General features: G+C 40.6%; 1 protein-coding gene across 12 annotated transcripts in view; it reads right to left on the reverse strand.

The window, feature by feature from the left end:
* The window catches only part of TRIM9 (tripartite motif containing 9), a 108,149-nt gene that overhangs the window by 12,958 nt on the left and 73,040 nt on the right, over positions 1 to 22,151 (reverse strand). For 9 of the 12 annotated variants that reach the window (XM_059373189.1, XM_059373188.1, XM_059373186.1 and 6 more), the window contains exons 4-7: positions 20,234 to 20,344; positions 18,961 to 19,114; positions 11,519 to 11,676; positions 9,935 to 10,073 (exon numbers count right to left, since the gene is read on the reverse strand). In XM_059373189.1, coding sequence (XP_059229172.1) covers positions 9,935 to 10,073; positions 11,519 to 11,676; positions 18,961 to 19,114; positions 20,234 to 20,344 — 562 coding nt within the window. The remainder of the gene's footprint in view (positions 1 to 9,934; positions 10,074 to 11,518; positions 11,677 to 18,960; positions 19,115 to 20,233; positions 20,345 to 22,151) is intronic. The other 3 variants (XM_059373187.1, XM_059373182.1, XM_059373177.1) reach the window with 1 other exon arrangement.

Here is a 22,151-nt window from a genome sequence, read left to right on the forward strand (position 1 = left end):
GGTTATTCATGGAATTAATAACTTGACACTAAAATAGTTATTGTTTTTCTAGCCTTTTATGTGGATCCATTAATTACCGATGACCCAATATTCCTTCACTCCTCTCATTTTGAACTATGCCCTCTTTTTAGACAAGCTTATTTAATACCCACTTTATCCAACCATCTCCATTTTCATCTTTTTCCCCTCCACCTATGGCCTCCCATACCCTTCAGCTGGGCTCTTCTTACCCCATTTTCTTTAAGGAGTTCCTAAAAAAATTTCTTAACTCATCATGAAAACTTCGTGAATGAATGACAAGAGGGAGACTCTTTTCCACCCGATCTCAGCCACACTAAACAAGCAGTCTCCCTTTATGCCCTCCCCCTGGGCACACAGTGCAAATATTTGGTCAGTTGCCTGTAAGTCATCTATGTCACTTGATACTATCTTAGATTACAGGAGTCTCAGCAGAGGAAGACCCTAGTCACCAATCCCCTTTAAATCTTCCCTTTTCTGGGCTAAAAAGAATCTATTTCCTGCCCTTTTTCTATGCTCTGAATTTACAATCTTAACTCTTCTTGTCTTGCCCCACTCGACATATTCAAAAACATGAACCAAAGACACTAAGACAATATTGGGTATAGTATTACCACTCCCTGGTTTAGTTAAACAATGTGATCACACATTGCTGTGTGATTTAACTAATGAACATACACAGAACCACCCAAGGGTATATTCTAGGTTATACCCATGGGATGCAGGAAGACTACATCCCACTTTGTCACCTCCTCTTGAAAGCACTACTATTGAGATCTGGAGATCTGGAGAAGACTTCTCAGCCATTAATGTTCTTAGCCAAGACAAATAGGAGTGGGGTTTGTCTCTCACGCCTCCCCATTCCCTCCCGCCCCCCTACCAAATACATGATACAAAAGCTATGTTCCAGGTCATAGCTAATATCCAGGATCACTGTTCTTAATTTTTTAATGTACAGATCACTAGAGAAAGACAAGTTGTACTTTAAAAGATTCTAAATGTCTTGTTTGATGATATGCAGTGATCCAGTCTGCTGAATAGTTTTGTTGAGTAAAAGCAGCTGATCAGGGAAGACCAAAGGGAAGAGCAGTAAGATGCTGGCTGAACACTGGCATGGTGACTCTAGGCACAGCTGTAACTGCATGGTGGGAACAGTCCTCATAATGGAAATATATCAAGACATACTTTGCATCAACTCTATTAATGGCCACCATTTTCCTCTTGTCCTTGACTAGACTGCTTTCCCTTCCCACCCAGGACTGGCTGGATTCTGGAGTTGAGGCCTATGCTTAAGCCATCAAGAACTATCAAAGTGAAGACCCGCTGAACATCACACGTATTACTTACTGACTTTTGGGTTCAAAGTGAAAAAAGAATGTCTAGGTGGTATACTCCTGTTTGGCTAAAGGTACATACTTCTTTTACTTGTTCATTAGTTAACATTTATTAAACACTTACCATGTGCCAGACATTGTATTAAAACTGAGCAGCTGGGAAACATGAACTTGGAAGGAGAGCTGACCACAAGAAAGAGAATAATTTAGACAAAATCTTCTAGGGGCAGAATTTCTTGACTGATTTCAACATGTACTGAATACGAAAGATTTCTGTAGTGTGGTAGAATATTTTGGAAATATTCCTCACCAGTCTGTGAGGTGTTATTTTTGGAATTCAAAGAGGAAAAGCAAACCAACAGGGCTTCCTTCTGACAGTGTATGCTAATGCAGCTTTCTTTGTGACTGGTAGAATTCTTGGTTATCTCTTTGTCTGGTCGGGTACAGCTTCACATCTCAGGCAGCCCGTGAGTGCTGGTCCAGCAAGACAGTTGTATTTCAAAGCCCAGTAAGACAAGATATGTCAGTAAGAACTGCACAAGCAGCAGTAAAGTTGAGTTTCAGTTCAATTATAAACCAGCTGTAAAATAATTTGCTTTTTGGGGGAAGATTTTAAAGAGACAAATGAATGAAGGAGGCTGAGTCTCCTTAAATGATCTAATAAGCATCTGAAGGTATAATTATGTCCAACTGGTACATGAGTTACAATGAAATGTGGTATTTTAAGCTCTCTTAAGTGTGGCATTAACTGCAGTTGAGAAGTAAGAAACAAATTTGTTTTGGAAAAAATTCCTTTTAAGAGAAGAAATAGTCTCTCAAACACCCCTGGGACAGCTGCATGCTCTGTCACCAAATCCTCCACTCCAGTTTAGAATACCATAGCATTATTTCTAAGTAACTGCCATCAAAAGAACTAAAAATTCCTGCTCCCCAGAGTGTCAACTGCAAAGCATATTGCCCAGAACCAAAGACAGGGTCTGGATCCAATTTAGTTCTATGGAAAAATTGAGGAAATTCCCTGGGATGTCATGCATGTTGTCAAAATTAAAAGGAACAGAGTATTTCTCTTTTCTGGGCTCTGAAAACTAGCATGCCTCTTACTTTGGATTTTGTAAAACCTACCCAAATTTGTTCAGGTATGATTTACCTACCTTGAGGATTTTGTTTTGGAAATGCACATTCTTCTAACTAATGTTTTGGGAGCTCTGAGGTTCTGAACCGGGAAAAATAAAGCAGAGGCATAGGAAAGATGATCTCTGGTGGACAATATACTCTCCCCTATATGATCCTTTATCAACTGTTTTCTACTAGTGTTGAATTCTCAGTATCACAGGCAGATCTTTAAGACCTATTAAGATCCTTGCAGGAGGCAGGAGGTGTCTATGCCTGTTCATCACATTTTCATAAACAGTTGACAGATTTCAGCAGTAGTTTTGAAGAAATAAACCATACAAGAAAGCCAGAGGTACAAATTATAAAGAACTCGGAGGTTATATGTTCTAAGTCCATAGTTTAAGAGACAAAAACAAAACAAACTGCCCTCCAAACCAAGAAACCCCTCCCAACACTCCCCTCCCCAAACACAACAACAAAACAAAAACTTCTGAAATCCAGAGAGGTTAAGGGACACATCCCAAGTCACACTGCCCACTGTGGTAGGACAGGATAGGGACCCAGGCAGGATCAATTCCAGGGGGATAAAATTTTGGGAGTGACAAGGCCATTGCTTCTCTTTTGTGCCTTGGAAATGTACAAAAGGTAAACTTTAGGCCATGGGCCATCGACACATTCCAGTGGTCTTGGGGTGACCAAGATTTGTGCAGATGAACCCAATATCATTCTTTCAATCCTGTACCATATTGAGTGAGGGTAAATCTTTCTTCTCTAAATGAAGCAGTTCTATGGACTAGGGCGGTTAAGGATTGCAAGGCAAAGGATCATCTTCCCCACCCCAAGGTTACAACTTCTCTGGGGGTGGGGCAGGTTTAGTACACTAGGGTTTAAGAATACTGTACTTACGTTTCTCCAAAATCACTATAAGATATCTGCAAAGAGATTTTGGATAGATGCATCTGGGGCTATTCTGGGGTCATATTCTGCTTATACCACAGAATATTCTTTTGGTTATTTCTTTCAATGTGTGGGAGAAGGAGCTATCACATTGGAAGGGGTAATGTGACAGTAATAGTCTAATAGGGGAAAATAGGCATTTTAATTTTATGAACAACATCTTCTATGCCCCCTTTTAGAAAGCATCTTCTAAGACATAATTTCAAGAATTCTAACCCTCTTATTGTCATTAGAGAAGACAATCCTGAAAAGTGTTAGGGAGAGGATTCCTGTGGACGTTCAACTAAGAAGATGCGTGAGAGCATCTTGTCTAAAGCCTGATTCTACATTTATCACTGTTTACTTTCTCTCCAGTTTCCTCACTGTTGAGATCTGGAGGGCTGAGAGCTTTTGCCAATAAATGGCTCTGTGGTTTCAACCAGAACAGAGCTTCAAGACCCAGACCTCATTTGGTAGGGTCTTTTAAGGACCTTACAGATCTGGCTCCAAAATTCCTTTTCTTTCCCAAGCAGCCACCTGTCACTGCCAGCCAAAAGCAGTTTCTGATCCCAGCAGGGGAGAAGGGCCTCTCTACGTGAACACTTATCCTGGGGAGGGAGGGTGGGTGGGTGAGAAAGTGGAGATGCACAGACAGTAGAAAAGGACAGGACCCGAGTAGGAGTTTGGATTTGATGTTGGAAAGGACAGCCTCTTCTCACCTCCTTCTTAAAGGAAGAATGTTATTTTTTTCCACCCAAATTCTAACATGACTCTTGGAAAGTGTTAGAGTCCATTTCTTGCTGGGATTTCTGGATGCTCACATGAGGCAGCTACATAATGCTGCTTCATTTGGACAAGATGTTTTCACACACTTAACAAACAGATTTAAGATAGATTTCCCTATTTCCTTCCTTTTAGTTGAGTGCAAATAGTGCTGTTCTAATGTCAGCACTGAAGGGCACTGTGCTGGGCAGTGCAGGCTAGAAGGTCAGGGTCTGACATGTCACTTAACCTCTCAAAGGCTCAGTCTTCCCATATGGAGGACGAGGTAATAATTATAATACTTTCTCCTGGAGTGTGGGAGGTGGAATAATGGCTTGTCCAAAAATGTCCTTGTCATATAATCCTTGCAATCTCTTACCTTACATGACAAAAGGTACTTTGCAAATGTAATTAGGGTAAGGATTTTGAGAAGGAGAGATTATCCAGATGGCCCCAAGGTAATCACAAGGGTCCTTATAAAAGGGAAACAGGAGGTGCAGAGTCAGAAAGAGATTGGAAGCTGCTACACTTCTAGCGTTGCAGATGGAGGAAGCGGCTGTGAGCCAAGGAACACAGGTGGCTTTTAGAAGCAGGAGAAGGAAAGAGAACAGATTCTCCTCTAGAACTACCTGAAGGAATGCAGCCGCATCAACACCACACTGTTTGCCTAGTGAAATCCATCTAGGAGTCTGACCTAAAGAACTGTAAGGTAATAAATTCGCATTATTTTAAGCTACCGAGTTTGTAGTAATTTGTTACAGCAGCAATAGGAAATTAATACACAGGGTAAATCTGGAATATTAAGATATCCGAACAGGAGAGGGGTTTGCATTTGTGGGCACAGAGGTGTAGTCTAGAGTCTTTATAGCTGTTTTAGGGTGAACAGAAAAAACTCCTAGTTTTCCCTTAGGATCTTATAGAACTGAAACATAGAATTGATTTTTTTCCTATAGTTCTTCTACTGGATTTCAGTATCCTTAAAAATACTTGCTGGCTGTCACTTTTTCATGGAATCTTTTAGTGGGCAGTGAAGAAAGTTCTTAGAAGCTTAACACAAAATGAGATAGAGTTTATTGCAATAGTTTTCTCACGGTATTTTGTATTGTGATTCTATAAAGCCTTCTGATATATACCTAATATCCATTACCAAGGGTTCCAGGGAATATACTGACTTTTAAATGTTCAATGGAGATATTTTTACAATTCATAATATACTTTCTAACTTTCTTATTAAGAACATAAGCCACAGAATGCCGTCTTTTGACTTTTTTGGGGGTGGAGGGGTCGTTCTCGGTTTTCCCAGTTACCTTCCCTCCTCACCAGTACCTCTTCTCTCTTCTAATGTGATGTTCCTAGTCTGCTGTGGTCTTCCTGAGTGGGTCATGAACTCAGTGGACTTGTGCATAAAGTAAGAATAGCAAGAACTGAGGAGATCAGGGCCCTGCTGTAAGGATAGCACAGGAGTGTCTACAGCTAACTTTGACTTTTTTTCTTCTTTTTTTTTTGACCAATCAGAGGTTATTATCACTTCTTGATTGTAAGATGACTATCTAGATTGCCGGGTGGATATCTTAGCTCTAGAGAGGTGAGGGAGCATAGTTTTTAGGTGTTCCGAGTCAGATGCCATGGAGTTCAGGGAGAAGGACGAACGAAGCCCATAAACTCTGGTGGCAGGGGCCATGCCTCATGCATCTTGATGCTGGGCCCAGCACAGTGCCTGACACAGCTGAGATGCTCCATTAATGTTTTTTGAATGAATGAGATTTTGTTATCATAGTCAGCTCAAGGCAGATTTTGAAGCTTTTGCCTTGTATACAGTTATTCCTTGTGTTTGGATTTCTGTCTGACTGTCTCTCTATACTCTGGGAAGTCTTCCCTCTTTTTTGGATCATATTCACTTTCTTTGCAATATGTTGCAACTTCATGTAGCTTTTGTGTTAAACAATCAGAATATTATTTCTACGAAAACATAAATTTAAAAAGTCCTGTTTTGGGTACACTTCCACTTTTAGGGGGCTGCTTCTTAGGCAAAATTAAACTAAATAGCAGAATTGAGGTGATTTTTAAAAATGGAACGGTTCAAACATTTCTGGTGTAAAATCTATCTGGAAAGCAACTGAGAAACACAGATCAAGGGCCTCAAAAGTGTTCATGCTCCTTGGTCTGGTAACTCCAACTCTAAGAATTTGTCCAAGGAAGATAGCAAGATTTGTGTGAGAGAGTATTGATAGACTGAAGGGTGACACCCTTCCTGTTCTTACTTCCCTGAAGGATTCCCTCCTCCACTAAGACTGAATGAAGCCATTCCCTGGCAATTCTCCCCACTGAGAGGGGGTCAGAGAGAAACCCTCTCTTTTCAGTCAGCTAATAGTCTTGAGTTATTTGAGCCCCAGGAATGTTACCTGTGGTCTATTTTATTTTCTTTCCAGATTAAAGAAAAAGAAAAAGGTTAGTCTGTTTAGATAGGCAGAGGGAAAAATAAATGGGAAAATTACCGATTCTGTTCTCAGCCTCATCTTAAAAAAAAATCTCTTTCAGGAGTAGAGTCTCCCAGACAGAATAAGCCCCAGAACTACGTGGGAAGAAGGCCTTGTTACATAACAGGTATTCTTTTGCCAATGGTTTCAAAGACCGTGACACAGCCATGACAGCTATTAAGTGGATTACTTAAAAAATATATACAACTGGGGTTGTGGGCCTCATTTTAATATTTCATCAAGATTCTTAATTGTTGACAGTTCTATTTCTTCTTAAGTCAGGGTAATTGGGTTGAGATCTGCAGCTAGCTTATGTGCGTGGCTGTCTTAGGTGCACTCCAAGAACTCTGCTTTCAGGGAAGGAATCACACTTGAACTCACCTAATGATGGATTTTCCTTTCCTTTTCCCTTTTAATAACACGTTCTTTATAATTTCCATTGAATTAAATTATTTTTCATTGTTTTCCTGATTCCCAGATACAAATTATGTTTTCCTGCTAGTCCCCTTTCCTTCCCTCCCAGTGATAATAATAACTTGCAAGTATGTAACTAGTCACATGTCTTTTAAGCCTGTCTCTCTTCCTAGACTGTGAGCTCATACAAGCAGGGGGGACACCTCATCCCTCTATGCCCACAGTGTAGCATACAGTGAGTCTTTACCAAGCACAGCCCAATAAATAGATATATAAGCAGAACTGCTTCTGGGGAAAATGATCAGCATTTATAAAAACGTAGACCTCTGATCTCCCTTGCATAATGTTACCTGTAAGTCAGCAGATGGTTTTATGATCCTTCAAAGAATATAAGTGACAAGTGGCTTAAACCTTGGACTAAATGCAGGTACATACAAATGAGACTTGCTATCATATATGAATTGGACCCTTCTGTAATACAGATTTTTGTTTTGAACTTGGGGAAAGGCTTAGCTGTTGCTAAGAAGACAGCAAAACATCTTGTTACAGTAGAAAGCTGAAACAAACCGCCATGCCATTCCCAAGAGCAGCAAAGAAAATAAACTTCCAAAGCAAACCTTTCCAGGAACTGTAGGAAGGAAGATTAATAGAATACAATATAAGTTCAGTTAATATATTGAACCCTGTCAATGGCATTTTTCTTACTGATTTCTAAAAACAAAAACAAAAACAAGAAAACCAAAAAATATATACATAGTTCTTTAATTCTATAGGCTTTCTCTATTGTTACAAATCTTTTTGATCTTCTTAATCAACTTTTTAAAAATTAGCTATCATTATTTTTTTTTCTTGCTTTCTAAACCTTGTCTCACCATGTGAATGAGTTAGAATGAGGGAGAAACAAATAGAACAAACCAAAGTTATGGAGAAAGTATGTGTGTGAACTTTATTTCATCATGAGAAAATCACTTCTGTGCAGTAACAGAGAATACTGATATATCTACACGATGATAAGGTTTTCTTTGTATTTAGATACATACCTTATATTTTGTACACAATATATAAAATTCATGGAGGAAATTAATTTCTACAGTACAGTTTCTTTGTTGGAAGAGGACTTGTTCCGTTAGTTTCGTTTAGAAAATGACCCCCAGTTCTGTGACTGTGGTACGAGGGATCGCAGTTCCAATCCTGTAATTTATTAGACACCATAATCTTATGAACAGTAAGAGAAACTGAGAAACTACATCCTCCTGCAGGATGAAAAGAGAAACATGAATGCTCAAGCTGCTATGCTAGTAACTGATTTTAGCGGAAGAATATGAGTTCCATGATGTATTATGAATAGAAGTAGTAGGTCTCATGATACATATTAGCAACATTGCTGCAAACTGTCTCCCTGCTCTGATGACATGCACTTCACTCTTCAATCAAACCACCTTGTACGCACGTGGGAAACGAGGCCATCATCACGAGGGGCCTTCTGCTTTGCACGCAGGCAATTCTTGGAGGGTTTTAGCATTTAGCAGGGTACTTGGGGAAAGAGACAACTGCTCTCAAGCAGAGAGGTCATCCAGAGAGAAGTTGCTAAAACGGTCATTCGGGGGGCTGTAGCTATCCCATCCCTAGAACCCGATGGGAATGGGTCGTGCGGGCATGTTTCCTTCAGCAAATCCTTCTCCTTGAACAGCAACCCTCACAGACTTACCACTGCTCCCCACAGGCCCGGTCTTTACGGCTAGGGGCCTGTCAACCTTGCTGTGGGATTTGAAGTTGTGCTTGTTTTTAACCATGTGAACCATTTTAAGTATGATTGGTGCATGCCAAAGTTTGTGGGAAGCGGGAAAAAAAAACACCACCACAGTTCTTTGAGCTAACATCTTGAATTTGAACAAAATCAACACAATTAGTTCTGCAGAGGGAGGTTATGGGGAATGCCAGCAGGGGTGACTTCTGTGATTAAAATGAGACCCAGAAGGTCTGAAAATGCTTTGGCACTGACCACAAATACCTCTTCATAGGTTTAATTTCATGTGCTGTGATTGCTTTTAGAATGAAAATGTTAAAAGCCTCAGAGGTTATACCTGGTCATCAAACACAAGCAAGCCCCTCTTCTGAGAGGAATGGCTTGACTCTGATGACCAACATATTTATAGTATGGCCAAGAAGCCAAAGTTCTCTGGGGCATGACATTGTAGAGTGGCCCTGGGTGGCCTAACCCAGCCTAGAGGGATGGGCAAAGGTGAAAATGGCGAGGTAATGCGGAGCTGCTGGTCATTTCCTGTTTGGTGCCCACAGGAAGCCTCAGTCCTGGTGCCGCCGGCCTCAGCTTTGGGCGTGAGATGGAAGGCGGTCCGCGCTGGCCGACAGGCCCTCTCTGAACAGCTCTAGCATCCCACACCCATTGGAAACATGTTCAGTCACACATATCCACAGCTGGAAAGAACCTCGGCCCCACCCTCAGAAACAGGTAAGGACTACAAAGCAATTTAGAATCATCTGGATAAAATTGGCAAGTGACGTGTGTCGTGGAGAATGGGAGCCTACCCTAGAACCTAGATACATTTGTTTCACACACCGGGGGGACATTCAGGCCTTCATTTTTTCAGCTTCTTCAACTGCAGCTTATTTAGAGTGTTATCAAAGGAAGCCGTCGCCCCAGGCCATTTGAACTGCCGCTGTGGACTCTTTGGTTTGATCACATCCACATACCATGGGCTCTCTAACGGCAGGAGAGGAACAGCGGCTTTGTGCCAGAATGCAGAGCAAGTCATGGAAACACTTCAGAATGTGGGCAGTGGTGGGGTTACCTCCGGGCTTGCCAGCCACTTTAGATGCCTCGCAGTTCTCGCTCTGAGGGATACTGCTGAAGGGCCTTACCCTCAGACGTTTGGAGGACCAGGGTCTTGCTGTACTGGCTGACTCCTGTTTTGTTGAAGGCCTTGATGCGAGCGTTGTATGTGCTGTTGAAGTGAAGACCATCCACGGTGCACATCGTCTCCTTCCCAACATATACTTCCTAAGGGTCAACAAAGAACAGGCCACAGTTTAATGCCAACCCTTGTGAGGGATGAGGAAGGCAGTGTTGCTCAGTGGTCAGGAGCAAACATTTTGGTGGCAGCCTGATCTGGATTCAAGTTCTGTGAGATACTAAGCCATTTAATTGACCTTATTTACTTATTTAAGATTTTATTACTTATTGTTTGAGAGAGAGAGAGAGAGAGCATGAGCATGAGTAGGGGAAGGGAAGGAGTTTAGGGAGAGGGAGAGAGAGAATCTCAAGCAAACTCCCTGATGAGCATGGGGCCTAACACAGGGTTGATCTCAGGACCCTGAGATTATGACCTGAGCCAAAACCAAGAGCTGGACACTCAATCAACTGAGCCACCAAGGTGTCCCTAATTGGCCTTTTCAAGTCTCAGTTTTGACATCTGTAAAATGGGGACAATAATACCTAGTTCATGAGGCTGCTAAGAGGATCCGGTAAGGAAGTCATGTGTGCAAACTGACAAATGTAATGCCTTATATTTAGCGTGGGCCTGGCACCTTAATGAGTGGTAATTACTAGCAGTTAGGGCTTAAAAAATTAAAATTGGGTGCTTATAGTTAGTGTTATGCTTATTATTATTAACTTGGCATTTACCCACATAATATACCTACCAAGCTCTCTATCCATCAGTGTGATTTGACAAAATTGGTTTGAAAACATGAGGGTGGTCTCTGTGTTCTGTCTGTAACTCCACTGGTAACTTGAGGAACTGTCACCAAGATTACACTCAAAGGCACAGAAGTATAGGTTTTATCGTGGTGCAGAGGGAAGGGGGAGGAAACAGGGCGGGAGGAAGAATGACATTTCAAAGGCTTAAAATAAATCGTAGCATAATGCATCTTTAGCATAGGTTAGGCATGTGCCTCCCTCTTTAGCTGTAGGCTTCTGCAACACTATGCTGATGTAATGAGTAAAAATAATTTGTATTCAAAGTACAGCCTTAAAATGATAACTCTCTGGTGGGATGCTAAGCAGATTGGGGTCTGGGATCCTGGCATGCTAAGAATTTTATATGATGGATTATCTAATGGACTCTTAACCACAATACGTGAGGTATGTGTTAATATTATCACCTCCCATTTTACAAATGAGGTCATGAAGGCTCAAAGAAGTGAGAAGTGGGCACAATCCCATGGCTAAATGGTGGAGTTCAGATCGAGAGCAAGCAGTTGGACTCCAGAGCTTGTTGCCTACAAGAGCTTTCTCTTCAGAAGGGGAGGGCAGTTTCTCTTCAGAGACTCCTCTGTCCATCTTTGATGGTTCAAGGTGAATGCAGGTCTCCGTTGAAGGGCCGGCAGACCCTGCCAGGATGGTCTGGTCTCAGGAGAGGTGGGGAAGCTTGGCCTGAGACCCCACAATGGGTCCTCTGAGGTGGTCCCTGGCTTTGGTTAACAAGTAGCAGATACTCTACTTACCCGGAACTGACCACCATTGCCATCATCCAGCTCCAGAATGTAGCCTTCAGCAGGCACTGTGGACAGAGGTGGCTGTTTCCAGGACAGCGTGGCACTGTTGTTGTGGGTACAACACTCCTCCAGCTGCAGGATGGGGGTTGCTGGGACTGGAGAGGAAGCTAAACAGAAATTAATGTAACCCTGGCTTCTGCTGAGGTACAAACATTTCAGGATCTTGGAATGGGAAACATCCCCCTGATCAACATGGGGCTTGACTCAGTACTAGCCCACGGGGGACCTGAACTGGATCTCTTCCAGTCTCTAGGACTGGACTGGGTCCTGAGCTGCTGGGATGCCCTTTCCCAAACTTGTGGTACTTCTTACCTTAACCGTGGGGAGACAATTGCTCTGTTGTCACCCCCTTGAGCACTGAAGACCCCATCGCTAAGGGAACTACTTTAATGGGAGATGGGTTTCCAGCCCGGCTCACTAAAGTCCATGTAACCCATAATATGGGTGAAAAACATATCAAAAAATTTATCCTGAGCCTTGGCACCCAGTGTATAAACTTGGAACTGCCTATTCTGAGGAGTTTGTTTGTTTTACCAGTGATTCTACTCAAGGTGTTGTACATATAAGTAGCTACAACAGTGGATTTTTGAAAACTTAGTTGTAAGTGACATAAAAACAGTGATTTCTCCATTTCTAGACTTCTGAGGAACTTGACCCCATTTTTCCACAGTAGCCAGGCTAGTTCAGGTCCATTCTCTGAGGTGCAGAACAGCCAACTGTGAGCCTGGAGAGTAGCATGGCAGCAGAAGGGGCCTGGCAGGGGAGGGTCAAGGTGTCCTTGTGACTTTGTGAGAATTTGCCACAGTACTATGAGTTACAACATACCCCTGTCCCCATTTTGTGCTGGGAGTCTTTTCTATTACTTCAAACTGCATTGGGGTTGAACCTTCAGACACACAGACATAGAATTGTTAGGTAACAAACAATTCCAGTTCCTAACATATGAACTCAATGTATATATTTGGGAATAATGTTTTTACCAACTATTTAAAAAATTTTTGTTTAGCACCAAACCATTAATTCGTTTTTGTAGCACTTTAACAATAGGAGAGAACAGTTTGGATGGCATCCAGGGACATTTAAATGAACAAATGTTAATTATGGAACACCTGGTATGCTGTACCAAAATTGGACTCCGTGTCATGAATCAAATTATCTGCTCCCTGCCATCATCTTACTCCAAAGATGGTTTATTTAACAGCCATTTAGGAAATGGGTTCTATGGTGGATAACCTAGGAAATAACAGCAGTGCTCATAACACAAGAGATATGAAGGTGAGGCAGGTCAATTATACTTAAGAAAAGACTTTGATACAAGAAAACCATGCCTGAGTTACTAGAACAAACATAATGAAATCAAAATTATGACCAGTTGATTGGAGGTAGTGAGTTTAGGAAGGGAAATCATGTTTCAGGTTTCAATGGCATAGAATTCAGTTGGTCTTATGAGAAAGAGATCCTCAAACATCTGGAATTGGAGAAAAGGAGATGGATTCATTGCCTTGTTCAAGAAATAGACTACAGGACTGGATGGGAAGGGGAGGAGAGAGAAGATGTAACACCTAATGATCCTCTGCCCAAAAACAGGCATCACCTAACAGTTGTAATTGGAGGGTTAACTTCAGGTAATCATGTGTTAGGAAACCACCTGGTCATAATAATAAAATAATAAAAATAATAAATTTTAACATATTAACTGTGGAGTAAATTATGATAAGTTTAAGCAAACTGTTCTTCGAATGGCTTCTAGAGACATGGAATGATTCTCCTTGGGGATATCTGCTCTGAGCTGTCCTTACAGATCAGAGCCTATCATAAAACAACCTATTTCTTGGACTCTCTTTATTTCATTAGTTCTCCTATCAATCTTCATTTTCCCTTTGTTCATGTTTCAGGCAAGTCAACATTTTAAAATCAAAGAATAAGCTCACAAGATGGTTTCAACTTGAATCATGTAAATGCTTGCAATGTCTCCAATAAGAAACTCAAATTTCCTTGTATAGACATAGGTATAATTAATAGATTAATTGAAATACATGATGTCATGTGTAATTAAAGCATGAGAGCTTCATTTTTAAGTCCTCAGTGGATACGCTTTAAAAGACCAAAAAGATAATAAAAACTCTAATCACTCACTAATCTTCAGATTTTAATATTGTCCAGACCTTAAACAAATGAATCAAAAAAAAAAAAAAAAAGTGAAATGAGGGAGGGAGAGTGATAAAGGGAGGGAAAGAGGGAGAGAAAGAGAGAAATGAAAATGAAGGAACATAGAGACATTTGCATATCTAAATCTATTTCTTGATGTGCTCAGAATTATTTTTTCTATGTCCTTATTTACCCCATTTATATGTTGCATATAAAAGGCAAATGTGCCAAAATTACAGCCTCATTAGCAAAGACTAAGGCTGACATTTTAGAAAAACAGATTTTATAGTGGGTATTTTATTACCCTATTTCACTTTATTAGGTATAAAATAAATGATGTATAAGAATCCAAAGTATTTTCAAATTATTATTTGTGCTTTGGAAATGGATAGCATCACAGTTCCTGGGCTGAACTCTAAGAAATTTTTATTTTACTGAAACTTCTGTCATTGGGCTGTTGCAGCTGTCTTAATCTTAATGCTTTCACCATCATTCTTGGATGTTTTGTTTTTCCAGTTTCAGGAGAAACTGACTGATCAGAAGTCTATTGCTTGTATTCTTTTGGCCCATAATATCAAGCTTTGGGCTAAAAATACTTTTCTTAGTTGCAAGAGGCAACCATTCTTACTCTCTTCCTACTGACTTCCTTGGAGTTTTGGCTCAAAATTAAATTCTGCAACGGTGTCTTCACAAGTGTCACCCAAGTGTTTTTCACAGTAACCCCACCAGAACAGGTGTTGTTATTATCTCTAGTTGATAGATGAGGAAAAAGAAACACAATTTTCATGGCTATTAAGTAGCAGAGCTGGGTCCGAGTCCCAGCAGGCTGGCCCCAGGGGCTGTATGCTTAATTACACCACATTGCCTCTCCAGACTCATGTGTAGTAATAGTGTACTAGAGGGAAGTCCCCACACCTGATTCCAAGAGGAATATTTCCTTTTGCTTCTGTAATGTGAGTGACAAAGTTCCCCAAGAATTGTTGGCATAGATTAATGAAATATTTCACCATACATAGCATAATGTATCAATTTAATTGAATCACTGTGTTGTCCACCTGAAACGAGTGTGACATTGGGTATCAACCATACTTTAAAAATTGCAGAAAGAAAAAGAAAGAAATATTTCACCATAAGAGCTATGGTAGCTGGAAATGCAATTATCCTGAGTCATCCTATCTGAATGTTCCTTGGGGGACTTTCTCTCCTTTACAGTGGCTGAACAACACAAGTAGCATCTCAGGAAAGTTTCTACTTTAGAGGAACAACAAGCCATTTTTGCAAAACTCTCATTAGTACACTGGTACAGAGAAATGTGAACGTGGGTTTTGAGGACATGCATTGCAGGACTCCAAACCATGAATGGATCACATGCCTGAACAGAAGACATGTGAGTCAGTGTGTGTGCCTATCCGCATCCCTGTCAAACCTCTGGGTGCTCTTTCTCCATGATTTATAAAAAGGTCGGTTCACATCACACTGACCTTGCCCATGACCTTGGTGCATACTCCGGGCTCTTACATGTGACATGAGTTCATAAAGATAAATGTGTTCTTAGGTTGAGTAGAGGCACTTAAGGGATTAACAGCCATTGATACTAAAAAGGCTTAGGGGAGCATTAGGTCACTGTTTCATATCCTGGTTCAGAATGAACATGTTGGCATTTCTTTCCAGCACTGACTCATGAATCTTGGGACACTTTCTATACTTAAAACAATTCTGGGATAATATTTTTCTGAGGATGTTTGAACAAAGAAGGTACCAGCATTCTCCACTTAGATTTCAGATGCAGAATCAGGAAGAGCAGATGAGTTAAATCCTTGGCTCATAGGAGAATAATTTTCTTGCTGATTAGTAGCTGCCCTAACTGAAACAAACAAACCAAAAAAAAAAAAAAAAAAAACCAGCAACAGACCTATCTTTTTTGATATCAAGGGAAAAAAAGACTTCTGAGATGAAATTCCAAAACCAGAGAGATGCTAGAATTTCCAGTTAAGAAATGAACAGATATTTTTGTTGTTAGTTTGAGTCAAACTTTAAATGCATACTTTAAGTAGCTCTGAAAATATTTTAACTTTCTACTGTAATCTGCTTAGCATAATTAGGAAACATATATTGAAGTACACATATTGTATATTGTATTAATGGTCAGATTACTTTAGCACTGTTCTCAATGCTCTTTAAATTTTGACCCTTCTTACACGGATTTGGGGGTACAGTTTCTTGAGATATTTTTACTGACAAGCTGGGAACATGCAGTGTATTAAACTGACCAAGCTATCCTACCAAAAAACACTACTACACCTAGCACAGCTGTGTATGTTAACAGCTATCAAAGAGGCCAGTAGGAGTAGTCTTAACCACAGCCAGTCAAACTCTATTGCGTCATGACCTTTTGGCTTCTCCTTTCCATCGAAAACATCTGACAGATAAAAATTATTTCGAGTCTAACAGGACTTGGCTCTCACCGAATTAATTAAACTTCACAAGCACAAAGCAAAGCATATAAATTAACTCTGCAGAAGGATACTAATCAGCAGTAAATTAAATTGATGTGAAGTATGAAAAAGAAAAGGAAAATGGAATAATCCAGTCTCATCCCAAATAGCCTGTTAGAGGAACCTTGTAAATAACTGAGATCATTTTGTGTCCCGGGTGAATTTTTTTGTGTTCTGCATTTTGGCCTTGAGAGTGCGTGGCATTCTCTGCCGCACGTGCAGACTTTGGTGGAGTGGACACACAGCCATTTTTCATGCATATGTCTGCAGGCAGCCTTAAGGGGCCAAGTGCCTGTGCTTTAGGATTGGGGTCTGTGAGGCACAGCACATGAGGCTGCAGTTCCCATACCAGATGAAGGGCCTGTTCATTCCAACACAATTGTTACCATCCTGCCAACTGGCCTGGACTTCTCTCTGGGCAGATGGACATAATTCAGAAGGACAGCAAATAAGGGAGGGGAGGGCTCTGTCAGCTGCTGAAAGCAGTTCAAAGCCCTGAGGCTCTCCCCCTCTACCTGCTCCATCACCAAATCTAATTGGGTTGGCTCCTTTTTACCTTCCACTGCCTTTCTGTGACATATTTTCTCCTCTGAGCTATTTGTGACATAACTTCTAATGATTTGACCTCATTGAGAGGATGGGATCCAGAGAGAGGCTGATTGAGGGGGATTTACCTGGGGATCCATGTATTACTCAGATGGCTGTATTCTATAGACCACATGGGGGTGTTAAAGAAGACATTCTAAATAGCAAGAAAGTTGTGTTGCAACAAAAAGTTAAATTTCTTAAGTTTAAGAGAAGAATTTGGTTATTGCTTGAAGAAGCCAGTTTATAAGGCACTAATGTTAAAACACAAACTGGAAGTTGTAGGTGCAGGGTCTAGAACGTATCCCTCTGGCTTTGAGTGCTTGCCTGACATTCACTAGCTGTGTGAATTCAGTCAAGCTACCCAGTCTACCTGTGCCTCAGTTTCCTTGGATGCCTACTAGGGCTGTAAGAATAAATTGAATTAATCCACATGAAGCACTTAGGAGAGTTTCTGGTTTGGTAAATAGTCAGGAAATGCTAAACATTTTTGTTATGGCAACAAAGTACTTTTATTAACAATCTATATGCTATTTACTCCAAAAATCAGTTAAGGCATCATCCCAAAGCAATACATAATAAACAAAAAATGAGAAAACTGAAAATAAAAGAGCAAAAATCCATTAAAAGAATGAGAGTTACCTGTACCAGATACACAGATGAGTTTGGCTGTGTGATGTGAGTTACAAGTGCAGAGCCCTAAGACTTGCTGGTTAGGTCTTTCTCTCTGATAAAAGGAAGCATGTAGATTTTTCTTAAAAAATGAATATCTTAAATCACTAACTTCTAAGTCCTTTATTATGTGGCTGCTCAAATTGGGAGAAGCAAAGAACAAATCAATTTCTTCAGTTTTAGGAAAAAGACTAGAAAGTGACACAATTACAGAGATGAAGAACAGATAGGTGATTTCCAGGGATTGATGACAGCAGAGGGGAGGGGTGTGGGTATAATTATATGACCATAATGGAGTAGCATGAGGGAGGTCTTTATGGTGGTAGCTTAATTGCAGGAGCAGTTAGATGACTCTAAACACCTGACAAATGACCCAGAGTGATACATATTCATTGTACCAATGTTAATTCCTGTGTTATTGGTTTTTTTTTTTTTTTTTTAAAAGTGGACTCCACACAGGGTATAGAGCCCAATGCAGGGCTTGAACTCACAATCCTGAGATCAAGACCTGAGCTGAGATCAAGAGTTGGATGCTTAGCCAACTGGGCCGGGCCACCCAGGTGCCCCTAATTTCCTGGTTTTGATATAAGATGATAGTTCTACAAGATGCAACGATTGATGGAAACTAGGCTAAGGGTACACAGGACCTCTCCTTACTATTTTTTGCAACTTCCTGTGAGTGTATAAATATTTCAAAATGAAAGTTAAAAAAAGAATCTTTTTCCAATGGATATTACTTATACTGCATAAAAATACCATTGCATGGTTGGCTTTTTATTTTTCTTTGAAAGAGTTACTTTCCTTAAGATAATTTTAGGTACTTGTACTTCCCCCCAACCACCAAAAAAATCTCAAAGACATCTTGCAAACCCCTAAATCATATAAGCCAAAAGTTTAAAAAGTTAAAATTTATTTCAGAACTTCATTTTCCTTCTGTAACCAGGCTGGCATTTTCCTGACCAGTATTGGCAAGTCAACACTGATCCTCTCAAATTCCCACTAATTTATGCTCAACCATTTGCTCACCACCTACCCATGTGGCAGTAGTCATTTCAATTCTCAACTGCCTTGATTTATACCAATATTTCTGGGTTACTTTCTGTAACAAGATTTTATTTATGTACAGTGATGCGGTCTTTATCTCCTTATCTTTTTTTATGTCAGCTATTCCCTGATGCTGGGCTTGTGACAGCTCTAAGACTCTTAAGGAGGCAAGCATTGAGTTTATCTGTATGTTATTTGGCTTTCTGAAAGGTAGGTCACAGGGCTACAATGGTACATTTCCCATATGTGGTAAGCTGGGAGCCACTCCAGACTTTTGTATTGTTACCCAGAGGTGTGTGTGTATGTTTACTTCCCCACCTCTTAGGTGATTTATAAACCTGCCAGCTGCATTTTGTTTGCTACTCTCTGGCACAAAGCCTCAATCCTGCTTCAAGTACCAGTATCCACTTGGGGTGTTGCTCTATTTCAGGGGCTGCAGGCACGCACCTTTCATCTGCACAAAGTCGAGCTGGTGAATGGATTGCAGCAGAGGGCTGTTGTCCAGACTCAGGTCGAAGTCCGTGGTCATCCTGGGAGTGAGTGTTCCTTTCCCCCACTGGTCCTCAGTCAGGTGCACCCTCCTTATGAGGGCGTCGGAAATCTAATCACATCAAAGACCACAGCCTAAGAAATATAATACCACACTGGACACAGAACACTGCTCCTCCACTCTCCAGGAGCACACAGAAACATCCTGGGACTCACACCTTTCCTGTCTCCATGTAGGCAGTGAGAAGCCTATTATGACCAGGGTCACCCATGCAAACCTGGGTGCTTTCATGAGTTGGAGGGAGCCACTATAAATAATTAGCAGCTGTAAATTGCTTTGTAGACAAACCCGGATATATGCTATTGCTATTTATGACTGATCAACTAAATGCCAGCAACATTTGATAACATGTTGGTGATCTGTTAATCCTAGCAGAACTAACAACCCTAAGTTTCTAATAGGATGTGTGGATATTGTGTAAACACTTGGAATGAGTTTTATAAAATAGTTTGAGAGGCTGCAGATGGTAATCTGTAATGTGGAATTTCTTACACTTTAAGCCTGTCATCTTCTCTATCACTTCATTCTTTGATAGAGAACTCTTCCATTTCTTATATTTAATCTCTCATTGTCACTCTTGGCCAGATTGATAAAATGTGAATTGGAAGGAATCTATGAGTTCCTTAATAAAAGCTCCCTTAATCATTGAGCTCAAAACCTAAGCAAAATTCAGCTGACATCATTACATCTCATTAAAACAATCAACACCGAAAAAAATTATGAGAAATCCAAGGAATGAAAAAACTCCTGGAAAATCACTGATTTAACTAGCCAGTAGAAACTGTCAAGAAGGTAGAAGCCTTGCATGTTTAAACATTTCTAGCTGACAATACTGTCCAAGATATTAGTGGAAAGGGACCCAATTCTTAGGCAAAACAGAAGCCCTGTTTCAGAGGAAATTACAGGGACTTACATTTTCATGGTTAAACATGAACAGAAACAAATTTTAAGAAGCCCATGTACATCTCAATCTTGGAGCACATGGTGGCAGAGACTTTCAGGAAGTCAGTGGCGTTCTGCTGGCGCCCACATGTGTGTGGCTGTCTAAAGGTGGGTCCCACTGTGGAGGGAACATGGTCAGCAAGGGCTGCCGAGAGTCCGGCTGCGACATTGGTGGACTGAGTTTCACGGGACACTGAGAATCTGAAGTAGAAACTAGTTAACACTTACCTGCAAAAAGCCACTGGGATCATTTTCCTTAATGACCTCTAGGCAGTACTCCATGAGACCTGTGGTCTGGCGCAATTTCACTGTGCAGTGAGAGATCTGATCTCGAACCACCTAGGATTGATGTGAGAACAGAATGGTCCAAAGTGGAACAGGCTGAAAAAGAAGCAAACTGTGGTGCTTGAAGGGACATCTTCCTCAGGTTCCCCTTGCTCCCCAATCTTCCAGGAAGCTGATACTGTGAGCTGCTCTAAGTGGGAGGTCGTGGAGAGTTTATGAAGGAGCTGAGTAACCCGAGATGTGGTTGCAGCTTCTGTTCTGTGAAACGTCACCCACCCGCGCCCACCCTGTGCCTCTCTTGTAAAGAACAAACGTCCTCATCTGAACCCAATTCCTTCTCATTCTGATTCTTTTTCTTGAGTGGATGGTGGGATGGAGTTAGAGGTGAAACTTGCTGAAAGACAGTGAGCTAATGACAACAAGGAAGCCAGACAAAGATGAATGCAGAGTTAAGTTTGGAGTATAACCCACTTAGAAGCAGTCACTGCCTCATTAGGAGAGCAGTTGTTTTATTTATTTATTTATTTATTTAGACAATGGGAGAGAAAGAGAGAATGAACAGAGGAGTGGCAGAAGGAGAGGGAGAAGCAGACTCCCCCCTTGAGCAGGGAGTCTGATGTGGGGTTTGATCCTAGGACCCTGGGATCATGACTTGAGCCCAAGTAGGATGCTTAACTGACTGAGCCCCTGAGCCGCCCCTGGGAGAGCAGTTTTAAAGTCTCTCTCTAGTTACCATGCTGTGAGCCTGCTTTAACCTAGAAAGGCATTTCTCTGAACATGCAGTTTCTGCCTCTGGGAAGTTGTCTTTGCCCAGTGTCAAACACGACAGTCCTTGAAAAGTTTCTTTCTTCAAAGATTCATTTTCCATGTCCTCTGCTCAGTGACCCAAATCCTGAAGTGGTTTCTGAAGCTAGAGTTGAACAAGAGTTTTCTAGGAAACTCAATTACTTACGTTTATACTACTTTACAAAATCCTCAAAAATATCGAGCTTTCTTGATTTTATAAATAATAACTAAAAGAAATTTTAATAATAATTATTAAAAAGCTTTTTCTTCATTTCTTCTTTTAAGTTTTGATTATACATTTTTCATCAAAGATTATTATATCTACTTTTGAAAACAATTGGAAAATAGACCCCAAAAAAGCAGTTATCTCATCACTCTCATGCAAATTTTTAAAACATTTTGTTTGTTTTTTTTAGGTTTTATCCTCGAGCTAGATATTTTTATAGTTGCAATCATAATATGTGATAATTTTACCTCCTTCCCACTTAACACTATACCATATACCATTTCACATGTTGCCACCATCAATAAATGTTACTGGCTCCATAAATATCCCACTGAGTGGGTTATCATAATTAATTAAACATTCCTGTTCCTCTATTTTTGGACATTTAAGTTCCTCCTAATTTTTTTGACAGTTCATCCATTTATTATTGCTGATGTCTTTCTAATTTTTTTTCTTGTGGTAAAACGTACATACAAAATTTACAATTTTAGCTATTTTTAAAAAACGATTTTATTCATTTATTTGAAAGAGAGACAGAGATAGTGAGAGAGAACAAGCAGGGAGGACAGGGAGAAGCACACTCCCCACTGAGCAGAAGTCTAACATGGGACTTGATCCAGGACCCCGGGACCACGACCTGAGCTGAAGGCAGATGCTTAACTGACTGAGCCCCTCGGGTGTTCCAATCTCAGCTATTTTTAATCAGATAATTCTGTGGCATTAAATACATTCATATTGTTGTGCAACTGTCATCACCATCCATTTTCAGAATTGTTTTTATCTTTCCGAACTAAAACTTTGTACCTATTAAACAGTAACTCTGTATTCTCCCCTCCCCGCTGGCCCCTG

Source organism: Mustela nigripes, chromosome 13, assembly GCF_022355385.1.
Source record: "Mustela nigripes isolate SB6536 chromosome 13, MUSNIG.SB6536, whole genome shotgun sequence".
NCBI classification, from domain to species: Eukaryota; Metazoa; Chordata; class Mammalia; order Carnivora; family Mustelidae; genus Mustela; species Mustela nigripes.